At 46.0% G+C, this 16,376-nt stretch overlaps 1 protein-coding gene across 1 annotated transcript; it reads left to right on the forward strand.

The window, feature by feature from the left end:
* Positions 1-824: 824 nt before the first annotated feature.
* On the forward strand, positions 825-4,763 carry LOC106585113 (zinc finger protein 703). The gene is made up of 2 exons (XM_014170957.2): positions 825-1,506; positions 2,409-4,763. Exons 1-2 carry the CDS (start codon positions 1,255-1,257, stop codon positions 3,909-3,911), a joined length of 1,755 nt encoding a protein of 584 aa, XP_014026432.1. The 5' UTR covers positions 825-1,254; the 3' UTR covers positions 3,912-4,763.
* The last annotated feature ends 11,613 nt before the right edge of the window (positions 4,764-16,376 follow it).

Raw genomic sequence — 16,376 nt, forward strand, 5'->3', positions numbered from 1 at the left:
TGGGAGAGAAATGAGAACTATCATACCAGACACAATTTATGACCATTGGAGGAGCAGAGTACCCTCAGCATCAAAGTTTATTTCTTTCAGCCCGAGCTTAATAGCATCTGTCAGGACTAATTTTCCAATAATACAACCAATTCATTGCGCAATTAGATTAGTTAAATTACCTAATTGGCGATTCAGATAGCAGCAATGCAATGAAGTCATTAACATTCCAGAATTGTACCCAGACACGAACATACGGCTGTTATTTCGAATGCACTTAACTTATTTACAAGGGGAATGGATGGGCTATATAAAAAAAATGACCTCTTCAGGAAACCATCAGCCTGTTCTGTGGCTACGCGCTATATATGATAGAGATACTTTTTATGTCAATAAAAAACGACTTAATGACAGTTATCATAATAATATGTCTATATGTCTTGGGCTCCCGAGTTGAGCTGCAGTCTAAGGCACTGCATCTCAGTGCAAGAGGTGTCACTACAGTCCCTGGTTCGAATCCAGGCTGTATCACATTCGGCCGTGATTGGGAGTCCCATAGGGCGGCACACACTTGGCCCAGCGTCGTCCGGGTTTGGCTGGGGTAGGCTGTCATTGTAAATACGAATTTGAATTGGTTCTTAACTGGCTTGCCTAGTTAAATAAAGGTTAAATAAAATTACAACAAAAAAGAACATAGGCCATACTTTACCACATTGCTACAGAGAGTGTAAGGGTGTGGGCATAGGCAGGCCACGCCTCTACATGGAGAGAGTCTTCCTCCTTATTGAATGCGGGAACTCGCTATTGGGCGGCGGCTTCTTGCTTTGAAATTCCTCGTCCTTAGATCTTTAGTATGTGAAATGAGCATGGTACTAGCTGTTGTGTGAACGGAGAGAGACAGTGGGACATCGACGGAGCAGCCTGACCATATCCTCTACGGCGATATTCGATTTAGTCCTTTTTTATTCTGTTCTTGTGATAACTGACTACTGATGATCTTTCTGCTCCATTCTAAGGAAAGTATTTTGAAGGGACAGAAGAGCGGATCAAGGAATGATGACATTTGAGATAAATCTTCCTCTTTAAAGACAATAATTTGATCTGATTCAGGGAACCCATGCTAGCGTTGGTATATTTGGATTAAACAAACCGGGTACTTATCATTGATTATTGATTTGCGCATAATACGGTGTGTACATAAATGTATTTCGACTTGCACCAACACGTTCGCTGCCCTCGCCTGAACTCTGCGCCGCCTCGATCCAGATGAACGATTCTCCCCACGGATCTGAAGCGCATTTACGCAGTCCGTCCCCCGAGCGCACCGGTAACAACAGCGGTAATTCACCCCAGAGAGGAGCGAAAACACCGCTGGTTTCCGTACCTTCTCCCTCAGATCCAACACGCCAGGCTAAAAGGCTGCCCATTCGGATTCTAAAGATGTTGAGCGCACACAGCAGCCACTTGCTACACCCGGAATATCTCCAACCCCTGACGTCCGCGCCAGTGAGCATTGAGGTAAGCGAAGCACATCTTCTAAAACTGTCTAATTGTTCAATCATCATCTACCGTGTTAATGTTTGGAAATGTCTACATATATTTCGAAATCTTCCCATGTAGTTTACGAGATGAATCATGAATTACGCATCAAGCTACGCATCAAATTGTCGCTAATGAGTCAACAGTTTACATTACAATGCTGTTTATATTTATTTCCCCTTTTAAGTTTTGTTCTTAGATAATACAAACATGAGCCAACGAATTACACTGAATGAATCTCTCAAATTAGTAGCCTATTATTGAGTCGACTTTTTTAGACTACGTAAATAACTCTCAGATAGATATTGTGCGTAATTGTCTTCAAAAGAAGGAAACAGAAATAGCTCATCGTTTCCTTCGTTTTCTCCAAATAGAACAGATGCTGTTTACCCCGTGCCAACATTGCAGTCATAAATCGTTCTTTCTATTGGGGATTTTCAAACTGAATACACAGGGACATACAACTCTCGAACAGAATTATGTTTCCTTCCCTCTGCGGATATATGACTCATGGGCTAATTTATGACTAACATTTATAACACATTTTACTGCACCTCGTTGTGATGACATTTATTGGATGGAAATCACATCCATGTATTTTATTTGCCCTATTAAATGATAGTGGCTGAAATAGATTTCTAGTGGAAATACGACACTCAGGCACAAATACTACAGAATAGTAACCAAATAGTTACAGAATAGTAACCAAATAGTTACAGAATAGTAACCAAATAGTTACAGAATAGTAACCAAATAATTACAGAATTACCCCAATACTTACCAAATGACCATCCAATGTAAGTCTAGTATAGAGTGTGAATATAGAGTGTTTTTAACGTGGCAGTGCTCTCATCCTGTCTCTGTGTGTGTCGCCCCCTCAGCTGGATGCTAAGAAGAGTCCCCTGGCCCTGCTGGCTCAGACCTGCTCTCAGATCGGCAAACCAGACCCCCCGTCCTCGTCCAAACTGGGCTCCCTCTCCTCCGGCAGCCTCAGTGACAAGGACCCATCCGGACGCTCCTCCAGCTCCGGCCACAAGTCTGGAGACCAGCACCAGTCTCTGGAGGATAAGTCTAGCTTCAAGCCTTACAACAAGGCCGGAGGGGAATCCCGCAAGGATGGGCTGTTGACCAAGGGTGCTACAGACAAAGCTGGCTTCAGAGTGCCCAGTGGTGGATCCGGGAGCGGCGGCTCTTGCCCTTCCTTCCCCTCACACTCCACCTCTCCTAGCTCCAGCTCCCCTCCCCTGCACTCCCAAGGCCAGTCCCACAGACAGACCCAGTCCCCCTCCACACAGCAGCAGACATCACACTCTCAGGCCCTGCACATGGACAAAAAGCCAGTGAGCTCAGACCAGGCCAGCTCAGACAGCAACAGCAGCACAGGGAAGAAAGACTCAGATCACAGCAAGGAGAGGCTGGATGGGGCCCAGCTAGCTAACTCCAGTCACATGCGGGCTAGCGCCAACTCAAGCAATGCCAGCTCCGCTAGCAGCCCGCGGCCGGAGAGCAAGGCTGACCCACAGTCCTCTCAGCCTGGGCTAGGCTCTGGACACATCGCCCCTGTCTCCCCCTTCAAACCAGGACACTCCGTCTTCCCCATGCCCCCCGCCTCCATGGGCTACCATGGCTCCATAGTGGGCGCCTATGCAGGCTACCCCTCTCAGTTCCTGGATCATACCAAGTCTAGTCTAGGGATGGGGATCCCAGGGAAGCACCCTGGCTCCAGCCCCCTCACCGGGGCCTCACCTCCGTCCCTCATGCAGGGTCTATGCAGGGACCCATACTGTTTGACCTATCCCAACCACCCCCATCTAGGGGGCAGCAACTGCAATACGTGTGTCCACGACCCCTCTTCCCTAAAATCAGGTTTCCAAATCATGTATCCATCTCACCACCTCCACTCCCTCCACCCCAGCTCTCTATCCTCCACCACCCCCACCCTGTCCCACCCGCTCTACACCTACGGCTACATGCTGCAGAACGAGCCCCAGCCACACGCCTGTAACTGGGTGTCAGTAGGAGGGCCGTGTGACAAACGTTTCTCCACGTCAGAGGAGCTGCTGGCCCACCTGCGTACTCACACAGCTCTCTCTGGTGGGCTGGACAGTAAGCTCCTCTCTGCCTACCCCTCCTCTGTCTCCTCAGCCGCCTCCTGCCACCTCCACCTTCCCCAGCCCGGCAGCCCTGGCACCATGCCCAGCTCCTTCTCCCTGCGGGGGTCACCTGGCTTAGGCCTGGCCCGCTACCACCCCTACACCAAGGCCCACCTGCCCGGAGCCCCAGGCCTGTCCATGCATTCTCTACAGGCCTCCTCGCCCTACTACTCCCCCTATGCCCTCTACAGCCAGAGACTGGGCTCAGCCTCTGCCCTGGGCTACCAGTGATGTCTGAGGACACAGAGACAACAGAACAGGCACCTCAGACATGCACAGTGGATGGATGAACCAGGCCCCGTCTGGACAGGAGGGGTCTCTGCCAGTCACTACAACAAGGGTGCCTCACCCTGCCTGTCTGGAATACCACCTGTTGCCACAGGATTCTGAATGGCATTGCAATGGCAAGAGACCCAGTGGTGATGGCTGGCCAGCAGTACAGGCCCAGAGACATTGGTGTGTGGGCCAGACACCTGCCTGGGAACAGAAAGGAGCTTGAATTTGATTGGATGAGATGGTGGAATTTAGATTGGTTTTTGATTTTAGATGATGATTTTTTTTCCCGCTCCCTCCTAGGAATGAAAACGTGTATTTATTTTTCACTTGAGCGCTTGGCATTCAAACTGGGGGAAGTTTACTATCCAAATGAATTGTTCATAAATATTCTAATAGAAAAAAATGATTTGAATCATAGCATTATGTCTATCATACACTCTTTAAATAAAGTTTTGCACCATGGCAAAGATGGACTGATGTTTTTTTTCTGGAGGAATAAGCCTACTTTTTAACATTTCTTCTGTATCTTTCCATTTCCGCTGTTTTTTTCATCTGCTATTCACACTCTGAGGGAGTATCGCATGTCCTGACGGTGAAAGTCTTCTTGATAAATTGCCATTTATTTTCTATTTGTAAGCAGAGATGTCATATTTTTTCAAGTGTTATTGTGTGAGCCCGTTGGGGTTGCTGACTGTCATTGAAAGAGGACGAGATTAAATCGAAACAAAATAAAAACACAACGATGGCAGTGCTATCCATCTGACAGGGAAATGTCTTATTTTGTTTAATAAATGATACTTGATTGCATTTAAAGTTGTTTTGTCTTAATTAAATGTTTATATAATGCCCTAATGTAAAACTAGTTTTCATCATGGGTATAAGAGGGTCATTTATCTGTTAAATGTAATTACATTTAGCTGTTGCACTGCAGTTATCTCTATGGACCAGTATAGTAATGATTTAGTGATAGACTACAGCTATATGGCTATGTGTTATATTTAAGCGATAAGGCCCGAGGTGGTGTGGTATATGGCCAATATACCACGTCTAAAGGCTGTTCTTAAGCACAACGCAACGCGGAGTGCCTGGAGACAGCCCTTAGCCGTGGTATATTGGCCATATATCACAAACAAGTATTTTTGCGTCATGTGTAAGCTTTATATAACTAGGCAAGTCGGTTAAGAACAAATTCTTATTTACTATGAAGACCTACACCGGCCAAACCCAGATGACACTTGGCCAATTGTGCGCTGCCCTATGGGACTCCCAATCATGGCCAGTTGGGATACAGCCTATACCCATGGTATATTGTCTGATATACCACGGCTTTTAGCCAATCATCATCTAGGACCCAAACTACCCAGTTTATAATTCAGAATAAATAATAGCAGTTGACAGGATTTTAGTGTCTCAGAGAAGGCAGATCAGGTCAACTCACATTTTACCCAGCTTCTTTCTAAAGACAACTATCCCTCCTTCCTCCCCTTCTCCCTCTACCGCCACCATAATGTTGGCTGTTGGGAGTGCAGGGTTTAATTGCTGATGCTTGTTTGTTAGCGGGCCAGAATAGCTGTCTCAGCAGCACTGTGGCTTGCTAGCTGTCTCTGAATGGCTGCTGGGTCAGTGGGATTTCAATAATGACTAGAGAGAGGGATGCCAACCCTGGCTCCCCTCCCTGTCTGATGCATGGCCCTGCTGCACAAAGGCCAGGACTGACAATGCAAGCGGTAAATAGAGAAATATTAATCAAAGCTCTTGACATTTTGTCCTCCCAGAGAGGAGTACAGCCTTTAAACCAGGCAGCGCGAACAAAAAGGCTATGTGCGTCCCAAATAGCACCCTATTCTCTATGTAGGACACTACTTTGGACCAGAGCTCTATGGGAATAGGGTGCCATTTGGGATGCGTTCTACGGCTCTCTCCTGGTGGGGGAAAGCATTTTGTAGGTTAATAAATACAAAACTGTATTATGTATAATCTGAGGTCAGATTTCTCTGTTTTTAGTATTTGTTAGATACTAATATTCAGGAAAGAGAATGTAAGCCTAGGTAACAACAACACCACAGTTCAGCAATTCCAGTGGTTTGGATCTTGGTTAAATAATGGTTTTTTCTCCAGCCTTTAACTGTCTGACAGTGTATAGTATAGGAGGTTTATCCAGGAGTAAAAAGGCTAGTAGTCTGTCTCAGGGGCGGCTATTGACCCAGACTCCCCTAGCAAGAGAAGCACTCTCGGTTCATTAGCACTCCAGACAGGGGGGAGAGAGAGAGAGAGGCGAGCGCAGGTGTCACTTGACAGGGCCATTAACAAAATAGATCACCCTCCCAAACCATGGTGGGCTGGCCAGCTCCAGACCATCAAGATCACTCTGCCCTGAGAGCTGAGCACAGGAACTCATCAGGAGGGATGCCCAGCGGACACATTTTTCATCCCCAGGAACAAGCTAAGGCCCACAGCAGAGGGGGATGGGACTGTCTGCCACACATATGGTTTATCTGGGTTCTCTACCTGATTTCAGGGTTGGATCAGAGGTTGGAATCAAAACTAGGACAGAGAAATTGTTGTTTTGAGGTTGTACTGTAAATAAGAAGAACTTTTATATTGAAGAATGTTAAACTGTTTAAAAGCGGTCCACTAAACTGGGTCATATCCTGGTTTGTGTTGCCACCTATGGGTCTGTTGTAGAAGTAAAGATGATATATTTGACTGAGTACTGTACTACTTATTACTCTTTGCCATGTTGTACATGGCTATTGACTTTGTATATCCGGGTCCCTGTGTAAATGTAGTAGTAAACGTCAGAGTTTAAATATGAAGTTAATGTCCTGGGTGAGGCTGGCACTGGCCCTTAAAATACTTGTGACAGATCAGCCTCACACTAGTGTATTAGAGAGGGGCCTAGAACCAGAGGTCAAACTGAGGGCAAAACTTTCAATCTTGTCCACAGGGAGGAATTAATTCCGCTGTCGCTATTTACACTCGTTCATCAAATGCCTCACTATTCTTTCCATCCAAGTACTCTCATCAATCTCACTCTCCATCTATCTTTCTCCCCTCTCACTGCTCCAGCTGAGTCAACACCCAGATTCTCCATTTCTGTCGCCTCTGCTCTGCAGGCTGGCTGGGCGAAGAGAAGGAGGGGTGAGGAGGGCAATTCATAAAGTCTCCAGCTGCTGTCCTCCAAGGAGGGCCCACACCTGAGATAGATTGATCTCCCTGTCCTGTCCCTACTTCCTGGGTGTGGTGGGGACAGGGATGGACAGACAGAGGTTGCTTCCCGATTGGCAGCGTCCCAGTTGCGTCCCAATTCTCTACATAGTGTACTATGTTTTACCAGAACCGTTTGGACCCTGGTCAAAAGTAGTGCTCTATAAAGGGAGTCGGGTGCCATTTGGGACACAACAAGGGAGATTGTAGCCTCTCTCTCAGGCTGAAAGAGAGCTGTGTTGCCTGCCTGCCTGCTTGCCTGGCTGCATGTCACTGTGGGGTCCTGGGCAGACGGCCCCAGTGATTAATGACAGGGTGTGGAGCTGCTCCTCAATTAGACGCCAAGTCCACACTGGCTTACCATGCTGACAGCCATGGCAGAGAGAGAGAGAGAGAGAGAGAGAGAGAGAGAGAGAGAGGCATCCTCGCTCTCATATACACACACTATTTCTCTCTTTCTCTCCTTCTCTCTCTATTTCTCTCACTTACACTCTCTCTCTCTCATATACACAAACAAACAGTCAAACAAAACCAAATGTTAACTTCAACTTCCATGACTCTGACCTCTATGTTGAGCTTCATTCAGAACAGGACACAATGCAGAGCTCTACTCTTTCCAACAGTGACCACACTGTAAAGCAAACCAGATGGTAAAACACATCCTTCATCAGGGCCATTAAGCAATCACACAGTTCCTGCTTTATTTCCAAATAAAAACAGAGGAATGCCTCTCTCTACATGCTTCAAATCAACCTATCATCTCATTCACACCCGAATTTAAGCACAGCATAATGCCAGTCTTTAAAGCAATAACAAAGAAATAAAGCACATGGCGCCCCAAGGGAGGCCAAACTCGTTTGAACCACCACCTCTTCTGCTCTGCCCCAATCTCGTTTGTCCTATTGCATGCGTGTGCGCGGTTAATAAACATACACCCGGTAACCCCGGAGCAGAAAAGTACATCGCAATTATGGCGCACCGCTAATAACGCGCATACCGCTATTGCAGCTGGATTCCATTTGTTTGTGCGCTGGGAGAGCTTGGCGGGGATGTCACAATCACGGTGTTGCACAGGAGAAGGTGCCTTGGCAAGGAATGAGCGTTGGCCCTGCTACTTGCCATTATTGGCTAGGTATGCCATTTTTTTCCCCGTTCACTTAGTATTTATGGATCGTTCCACGAAAAGAGTGTATCTTCGCGTCCCTTTGATATTTTCAGTAAAAGTTGTGCACCAATTTTGAATTTTAAATGCCTGTTATATTAAATGAAGTGGTATTTTATAGAACACATGGGAAATTCCATTATTCAGATTTTTTTTTAAAAGTGGCAAAATTCAGCATGTCCCTATGTCAACCCTGTTGATTATTATTTATATAATGTGATTAATGATTCATGTATTTATGTCCCTCTTTTCAAGGTCAACCCTGTTATGTGCACTGAACTCTCATTTTAATATGGTGAAAATATTCCTTTTTAAATATTTTTGTAAAAAAAATACATTGAACATCTAATAGTCAAATCATAGTGTAAAAACAGGTGAGCTGGTTCTACTCTTTTTGGTCATTTTCTGACCTTTTGTGGTGGAAAACTGCAGGTCAAACATAACACGTCAACCCTGTTACCAATAGATGGACAGGCCAAAAAGGTTTTAGCAATTTCATTTTTTTGTGAAGCTTGCACACAACAAGCTTCCATTCCCCCTCATGAGGGGATTTATTCCTGATTTAAGATGAGATCATTAACCCTGTTACGGTCGGTCAATCCTGATTTTATTTGGCACTTATAGGTACATACTATAGTCATTTTGTTATTCAACTTCTTGAGATGGGAAGACGTGTTTTTTGAAAAAATTTAACATGTGCTCTTGATGACAGAATGTTAAAATTAGGTGAAATCAAAAGTTTTTTTGACCAAGTTACACTTCTCAAAAGGTTACAAATTGGTGGAACAACCCTTATGGTTTCTGCCTCTGCTGTCTCTCTCAAATCAAAGAGTCTGTCCAAACCCAGACGCACTCTTTAGTCAAAATGTCTAGCTAGAGAGAAGTTATTTAGGTCATACCTTCAATGCAGCTGGTCTGAATTTTGCAAAGTCATGAACTTCAAAGTCTAATCAATCCCAAATTCGTATTCTTATCAGAGGCAAAATCAAGGTTATCTTATACACTTATATTTGGGCCTAGGGTGAACTTATCTGACATGTGAAATTGAAACCACATGTTGAAATAAAAGGATGTGAACCGTCTTGATGAGTAACCATCTATTCATCTATTACACAGTCAGACTCTATAGGAATACCAGTATGTGAGGACTGAACTTCTTCAGACTGTAGGTAACGAGAAAGAATGATTGGTTGACTGTAGCGTATGAGCGCTGCCTCTAGAGCAAACAGTGTTGTGTGTCTCTGTGTGCCATGTTCACTCATCGGTAGAGAGTGTATTCAGGGGATGGTATTGTCTTCTCGCAACTGTTCAAACAGAGACATAATTCCAGGTGTCAACACACTGCCGGAGCCCCCCCCCCCCCACCCCACCCCCACCCCCACCACACACAAATGTACGCAAGCACACACACACACACACACACACACACACACACACACACACACACACACACACACACACACACACACACACACACAGAGCGAGAGTTCCCCTTCTCATTCCCATACCTAAGCTTCAGCTTTCATGTCCCCCTTAGGCAGTGACAGCTCTGAGTAAGACACAGTGAACACAGTTGGTCCAAACTGACACTGTGGCCTGATTCCATCACAGTGACTCTAATGAGCCCTTGTATTTAGCTAGTGGATAGATATATTGTCCCACGCGTCTCCATAGTTCTTGTTGCCCCTATAGCACTACATTACAGAGTTGTCTTGTGTTGGCATCTCATGCCCATCCATGTGTTGTGTGTATTTTAATTCAGCGGGACTGTGAGAGTGTGTTCACATATGGGACTTTACATTAGGAGAGTCATAGCGGTTTCTTGAGAGACGGTGAAAAAAACAAATTCCCTCCAGAGGCCCTAGCTGTAATTATTTTTCACTTTTTTACTTGAGCCCCTGTTAGAAGCCTGAGAGAGACCCCTCCCTCACTCCTTCTTCACCCCCTCCTCTCCGTGTGCGTCCCAAATGGCACCCTAGTCACTATATAGTGCACAGAGCCCTATGGGCCCTGGGCAAAAGTCATGCACTTTATAGGGAACAGGGTGCCATTTGGGACGCAGGCCTCTGTCCTGTAATAAGCCAACCCAGCTGCCTGTGATGTTGCTTGGGGCGGAAAGAAAAAGAGGGAGGGGATAAGAGGGGAGGGGCTGGGAAAGCCAGGAGGGGAAACAGAGCTGATTATCCAAATACAGTCATTAAAGGGGAAATGTGTTTTTCAAACTGTCAAGATGATTAATGGGGTGGAGCAAAATCCTCACAAATGCTCTTGTTTAGTCTAACTGGCAGACACGATCCTGCCCATTGATTTATGGCAGGCCTGGTGTGTGAGGCCATAGTGGGGTTAGGGGAGTGCTGGGAGAGGGAGGGGGAGGAGGGGAGAGGCAGGATGGCGAGGAGCGAGGGAAGGGATTTGTGGTGAGGGAGCATTAGGGCACAGGAGGTAGAGAGTTAGGGAGGGATAAAGGAGAGGAAGGGAGGGATGGAGGGGGGGGAGGCAGAAACAGCCAAGTAAATACTGTGACTCTGACAAACTTTTGCCCCTTGGTTTTAGAACGCAACATGTCAAGAGTAGGATTTCCAGTTCTACTTTCATATTTTTGGTGTTATGAAAGAAAAATGTTGTCACATTTTCAATGTCAATTAAATCCCCCACGCAATAAATCAACAAACCTGTCAAGCTGCCTTTTTTTTGAATGAATGAATTAATAGACCTGCACTCAAAACAATAGATTATACTATAAATCCCCTTTAAGTGAGAAAGGGACAACAAAACCAGTTATTTTTCCATTAATCAGGGTGAGACTTCATGTCACAACTGTGCATACATGTACAACATGGTTCCTAAGACATGGGATTTGCACTGTCAAGTGTAACACCTCTACAGTACAACTCTCAATGGATATGACTAAGACGATAACAAAAATCCATCAATGCATTCATCAAAACCCCCAACTGGTTTATCCAAAGGTTCTGGAACGTGTCCCAATCCCAAATGGTACCCTATTCCCTATAATAGTGTACTACTTTTGACCAGAGTCCTGTGGGCCACAGGTTTACCATACAAACTCCCCATTGCCTATTGATGAGTCCCTGCAGACCACCCTTTTCCTTCCAGCGAGGCCAGATAGATGGCTAGCAGCTGTTAGCCTTACAGCCTCTATCTAGTTCCTCCAGCAGATGCATGAGGGGCTGTCTATCAGGAATTTTCTCATTCTTCCAATGCCCCGCTGAAGCCATTCGAAGAGCCTTTCCCACACCCCCACAGCAGCGCACACACTGTGTCTCTATGTACCACAAATATACTTATGCACATTCACAGGACCATTTTACCCCGCCCACGCACACACACTGCACACACACACTGAGCCCTCTCATAACTCTTCAGATGAAGAGGAAGGTGTTAAATGGAGATCTCAGCAACGAGGAGAAGATTAATGTGTTGCTGGAGAGAGAGAGAGAGAGCGAGAGAGAGAGAGAGAGAGAGAGAGAGAGAGAGAGAGAGAAAAGAGAGAGATAGACGGGATGGAGAGGAAGAGAGAGAGGGAGAGGGAGAGAGAGAGTGTGTGAGAGAGAGTGAGGGAGGGAGAGAGGGAGGGAGAGACAGAGAGAGAGTGAGATAGAGGGTATTGTGAGGGATATAGGGGGGAGAGGGAGAGAAAGAGAGAGAGATAGGTCAAGCTTGTGTTACTCTGCACTGGGACCACTTCTGTCAGCAGAGAGGAGAGGAGGACATCCAAGACCTGGAGCACAAACAGTAATGATATTAAATGGCACCGAAATAGAGTAGAGGGGAAAGGTAGCAGAACATCAGTTTCCAAAAGCTAAAAGTAATATCTTGACTTATTTCCTTCCTGCTTAACTTTGTGTCAGGTGTCTTAGCCATTGTGAGGCTATGGTGATTTATCCTAAAGGGGGGGGGGACGTCAGATGGAGAGAGCTTGGAATCTGGGACGGAGAGAGGTAGGGAGAGAGGCAGGAAGGGAGGGGGGGAATGCAGGGTATGAGTATGAGTAGTTGGCCGGCATGTCTTGTGAGTTGAGTGGTGTCTTGCCCAGCTGTAAGCTCACTCATGGTGCCATGGCCTTCTTGGCTGTCTGAGAGTCTGTATGTGTGTACACCCGTGTGCCTGTACCTATGTGTGTGTGTGTGTGTGTGTGTGTGTGTGTGTGTGTGTGTGTGTGTGTGTGTGTGTGTGTGTGTGTGTGTGTGTGTGTGTGTGTGTGTGAGAGAGAGAGCCTGTATTTGTTGAGTTTGTCCCAGCTGTGAGCTCACCGACAGTGCCCCTGGCCTCCTGGTATGTGTGTGTCAGGGCCCTGTGATTAATGACCCACAGGCCTTGTTTCTGCTGCTTCCTTTCTTTCCAGCCATGTCACACTCACCGTCACGCGTCAACTTAATGGACGCCGGCAGATTGATACTCGAGCAACCCCCACCAGGCCACAGCAATAGACTGGAGGTTTCTAGGTACAACACATGGACATACACACACACACACACACACACACACACACACACACACACACACACACACACACACACACACACACACACACACACACACACACACACACACACACACACACACACACACACACAAGACACAAAGCTCCAGGGAATAATTCAGACATTTCCAGTCCAAACCTCGCTTCTCAACCTCGCCTGTTCTGGAAGGTAAGACAGTGCTGCAGTGGGCATGTGTGTTAGTGAGGGTGTGTTTTGGAGTGTGTGGGTTGGGCTGTCTGTAGATGTGCTGTGCGGTGTACGTTTGTGTGTGAGCAGGAGCAGGAGCAAGGCTTGCATGTGTGCTGGTTCCCAGCCTGTCAGAGGGCTGTCAGGCTGTGATTTATGGTTGCTAGATTCAGAGCAGTCTTCGCTGCCAGTTCAGTATTGTTACAACTGACAGCTAATGAGGCCAGACGTGCTTTCAAGAACAGCACTTAACAGAGGCCTCCATCTTCACGAGTCACAGGGTCCTTTTCCTCTCTCTCCCATTTATTTTCTCTTCTGGAGTGGCAGTGTAGAGAGGGCTAACAGCCATGAGAGCCCTGCTGGGGTACTGAGAGAACAAGGCAGGGCAAAGCAGACAGCGATATACGGAGGACGCTCTCTTTCATTTACACTCTTCGCTACCTCATGCACACTATTAAGCCGGACTTCACACAAAACAGCCACAGGCAAAACTCTGAGCACCATGCCACCCTTTACTGCTGCTACACACTGTATATTATTAATGTTACACGGGCGTGGTGTGATTTATATAATCTTCTGAAAAGAGTAACGGTAAGGAAACAGTACAGGGAAAACAGTGATAATGTCACAATGGTGGGCTCCTTGTTGTTCAGACTGTGGAAACATACCTGGACAATGAGTTTTAGGCTGTGGTCTCGTCTGTTCTACCTTCAACACCTTCGCTCTGTGTGTAGACCCCATGCTATAATCACTACCAGAGTCTCTGGCAGCAGCACCCGTGCACTCCCCCCCCCTTCCCTCCCCCCTCCTCCCCTGGCCCCTGGTTCCTTGTCAGTCGTGATTAATGGTAGGGCCCCGGTGCGGCTTACGTTGCCAGTTCCAGCGATGTTCCCTTGATACTTAATGAACTCTGACAAACTTATTTTCCCTCGCTCTGTTGTTCCTTTTTTTCTTTCCCCGTTTAAAATGCACAGCACAGATCTGCCATGCACTGCGGCACCTAGGGGTTAGGGCTGGCTTTTCATATGTCTAAAGCGACTGATCGAGGGCTATGAAAGGCTCGTTTTGGAAGTGAGGAAGCATCAACACATAAATCAGATGTCTTTCAAGCTTGATGAGGTGTTATCACTCTACCTTGTGAGCTGCACAATATATAATCAAATGTATCCTAACTATAATGTAGCTAGATCATCTAAAATAATATTTTGTACTCGCTGTGAGTTCTGCCATTGCTGCAGTCCACCACTACTCTCACCATTTTTTAAAAACCTTTATTTAACTAGGCAAGTCAGTTAAGAAGAAATTCTTATTTTCAATGGCGGCCAAGGAACAGTGGGTTAACGGCCTTGTTCAGGGGTAGAACAACAGATTTGTACCTTGTCAGCTCGGGGGTTCGATCTTGCGACCTTTGGGTTACTGGTCCAACGCTCTAACCACTAGGCTACGCTGCCGCCTGTTCTCTCTGCTTCTGCACGGCAAGCGGTACCGGAGCACCATCATCAGCTAATTTAGGCAGTCCAGCACATGGAATCAGTTTTCAAGTTTTTATTGTCACGTGCACTAGTACAGTGAAATGCCGTTCTAGCTCTTTCCCAACAATGCAGTAGTACTATAAAAAATATATATATATTAAAATTACAACAAAAAAATATATATATATTTAAGTCGAACAAAAACACAAGAAATATAAATAAAAACAACACAAGAAGATAAGTAAGCTATATACAGAGTCAGTTCGTTCCAGGGTCAGTTACAGGGTCAGTTACAGAGTCAGTTCGTTCCAGGGTCAGTTCCAGGGTCAGTGTCAATACCATATTTACAATGTGCAGGGACACTAGAGTGGTAGGGTTAGATATGTATAGGGGTAAGGTGTCTAGGCACCAGGATGTATGATAAACAGAGTATCAGCAGCGTATATGATGATTGTATGTGAGTTTGTGTGCGCGTGTGTCTAGAGTCAGTATGAATGTGTGTGCGTGGTATGTGTGTGCGAGCAAATGGTGTGTGTGTTTGTGTGTGTTGGAGTGTCAGTGTGAGTGTGTGTGAGTGAGTGAGTGAGTGAGTGAGTGAGTGTGTAGAATGTGCATAGAGTCAGTGCAAAAATATAAATAAAATAGAAGGGTCAATGCAGATAGTCCGTGTAACCATTTCATTAGCTATTTAGCAGTCTTATGGCTTGGGGATAGAAGCTGTTCAGGAGCCTGTTGGTGTCAGACTTGACGCTCTGGTACTGCTTGCCGTGCAGAAGCAGAGAGAACAGTATATTGCTTGGGTGGCTGGAGTCTTTAACGATTTTCTGGGTCTTCCTTTCACACTGCCTGATATAGAGGTCCTGGATGGCAGGGAGCTCAGGCCCAGTGATGTACTGGGCTATTCGCACCACCCTCTGTAGCGCCCTCCGATCAAGACCGGTGCAGTTGCCATACCAAGCATTGACGCAGCCAGTCAAGGTGCTCTCAATGGTGTAGCTGTAGAACTTTTGAGGATTTGAGAGTCCATGCCAAATCTTTTCAACCTCCGTAGAGGGAAGAGGTACTGTCGCGATAAAGATAAACGCCAGAAGAATCACATAATAGCCAAGTTGGTTCGGAACTCCTTATAATCAACTGAAACTATTTGAAGGCTACCGTGGCATAACTTTATATAAATATTTGGACACCCCCAAAATGTTCAAGACAACATTGGTCATCAAATGGCTCTCAAACAAATGACAATGAGGGAGTTTGATAAAGTGAACCAGGCTATGGCCTATGATGTGAATGGGCAAAAGTGGTGAGGGAGGATCACCCTTCTCAAATCGAACGATAATCTGCGCCGCTCGGTCATGTTGTCAACAAGGCAGCATGATGCATCGTTTAGAAACACACGTCTCTTTTTCATAAAATATACACTACTGTTCAAAAGTTTGGGATCACTTGGAAATGTCCTTGTTTTTGAAAGTTTCAATGTCAACAGTGAAGAGGCGACTCCCGGATGCTGGCCTTCTAGTCAGAGTTGCAAAGGAAAAGCCATATCTCAGACTGGCCAATAAAAATAAAAGATTAAGATGGGCAAAAGAACACAGACACTGGACAGAGATAACGCTTTTTCTTTGGAACTCTGCCAAGAAGGCCAGCATCTCAGAGTCGCCTCTTCACTGTTGACGTTGAGACTGGTGTTTTGCGGGCACTATTTACTGAAGTTGCCAGTTGAGGACTTGTGAGGCGTCTGTTTCTCAAACGAGACACTCTAATGTACTTGTCCTCTTGCTCAGTTGTACACCGGAGCCTCCCACTCCTCTTTCTATTCTGGTTAGAGCCAGTTTGCGCTCTTCTGTGAAGGGAATAGTACACAGCGTTGTACGAGATCTTCAGTTTCTTG

Source organism: Salmo salar, chromosome ssa24 (genome assembly GCF_905237065.1).
Source record: "Salmo salar chromosome ssa24, Ssal_v3.1, whole genome shotgun sequence".
Taxonomy (NCBI): domain Eukaryota; kingdom Metazoa; phylum Chordata; class Actinopteri; order Salmoniformes; family Salmonidae; genus Salmo; species Salmo salar.

Coding starts and splice junctions, on each gene's coding strand:
- LOC106585113 (XM_014170957.2), top strand. CDS start 1,255: ATGAACGATTCTCCCCACGGATCTGAAGCGCATTTACGCAGTCCGTCC. Junction 1,507..2,408: donor CCGCGCCAGTGAGCATTGAG/GTAAGCGAAGCA, acceptor TCGCCCCCTCAG/CTGGATGCTAAGAAGAGTCC.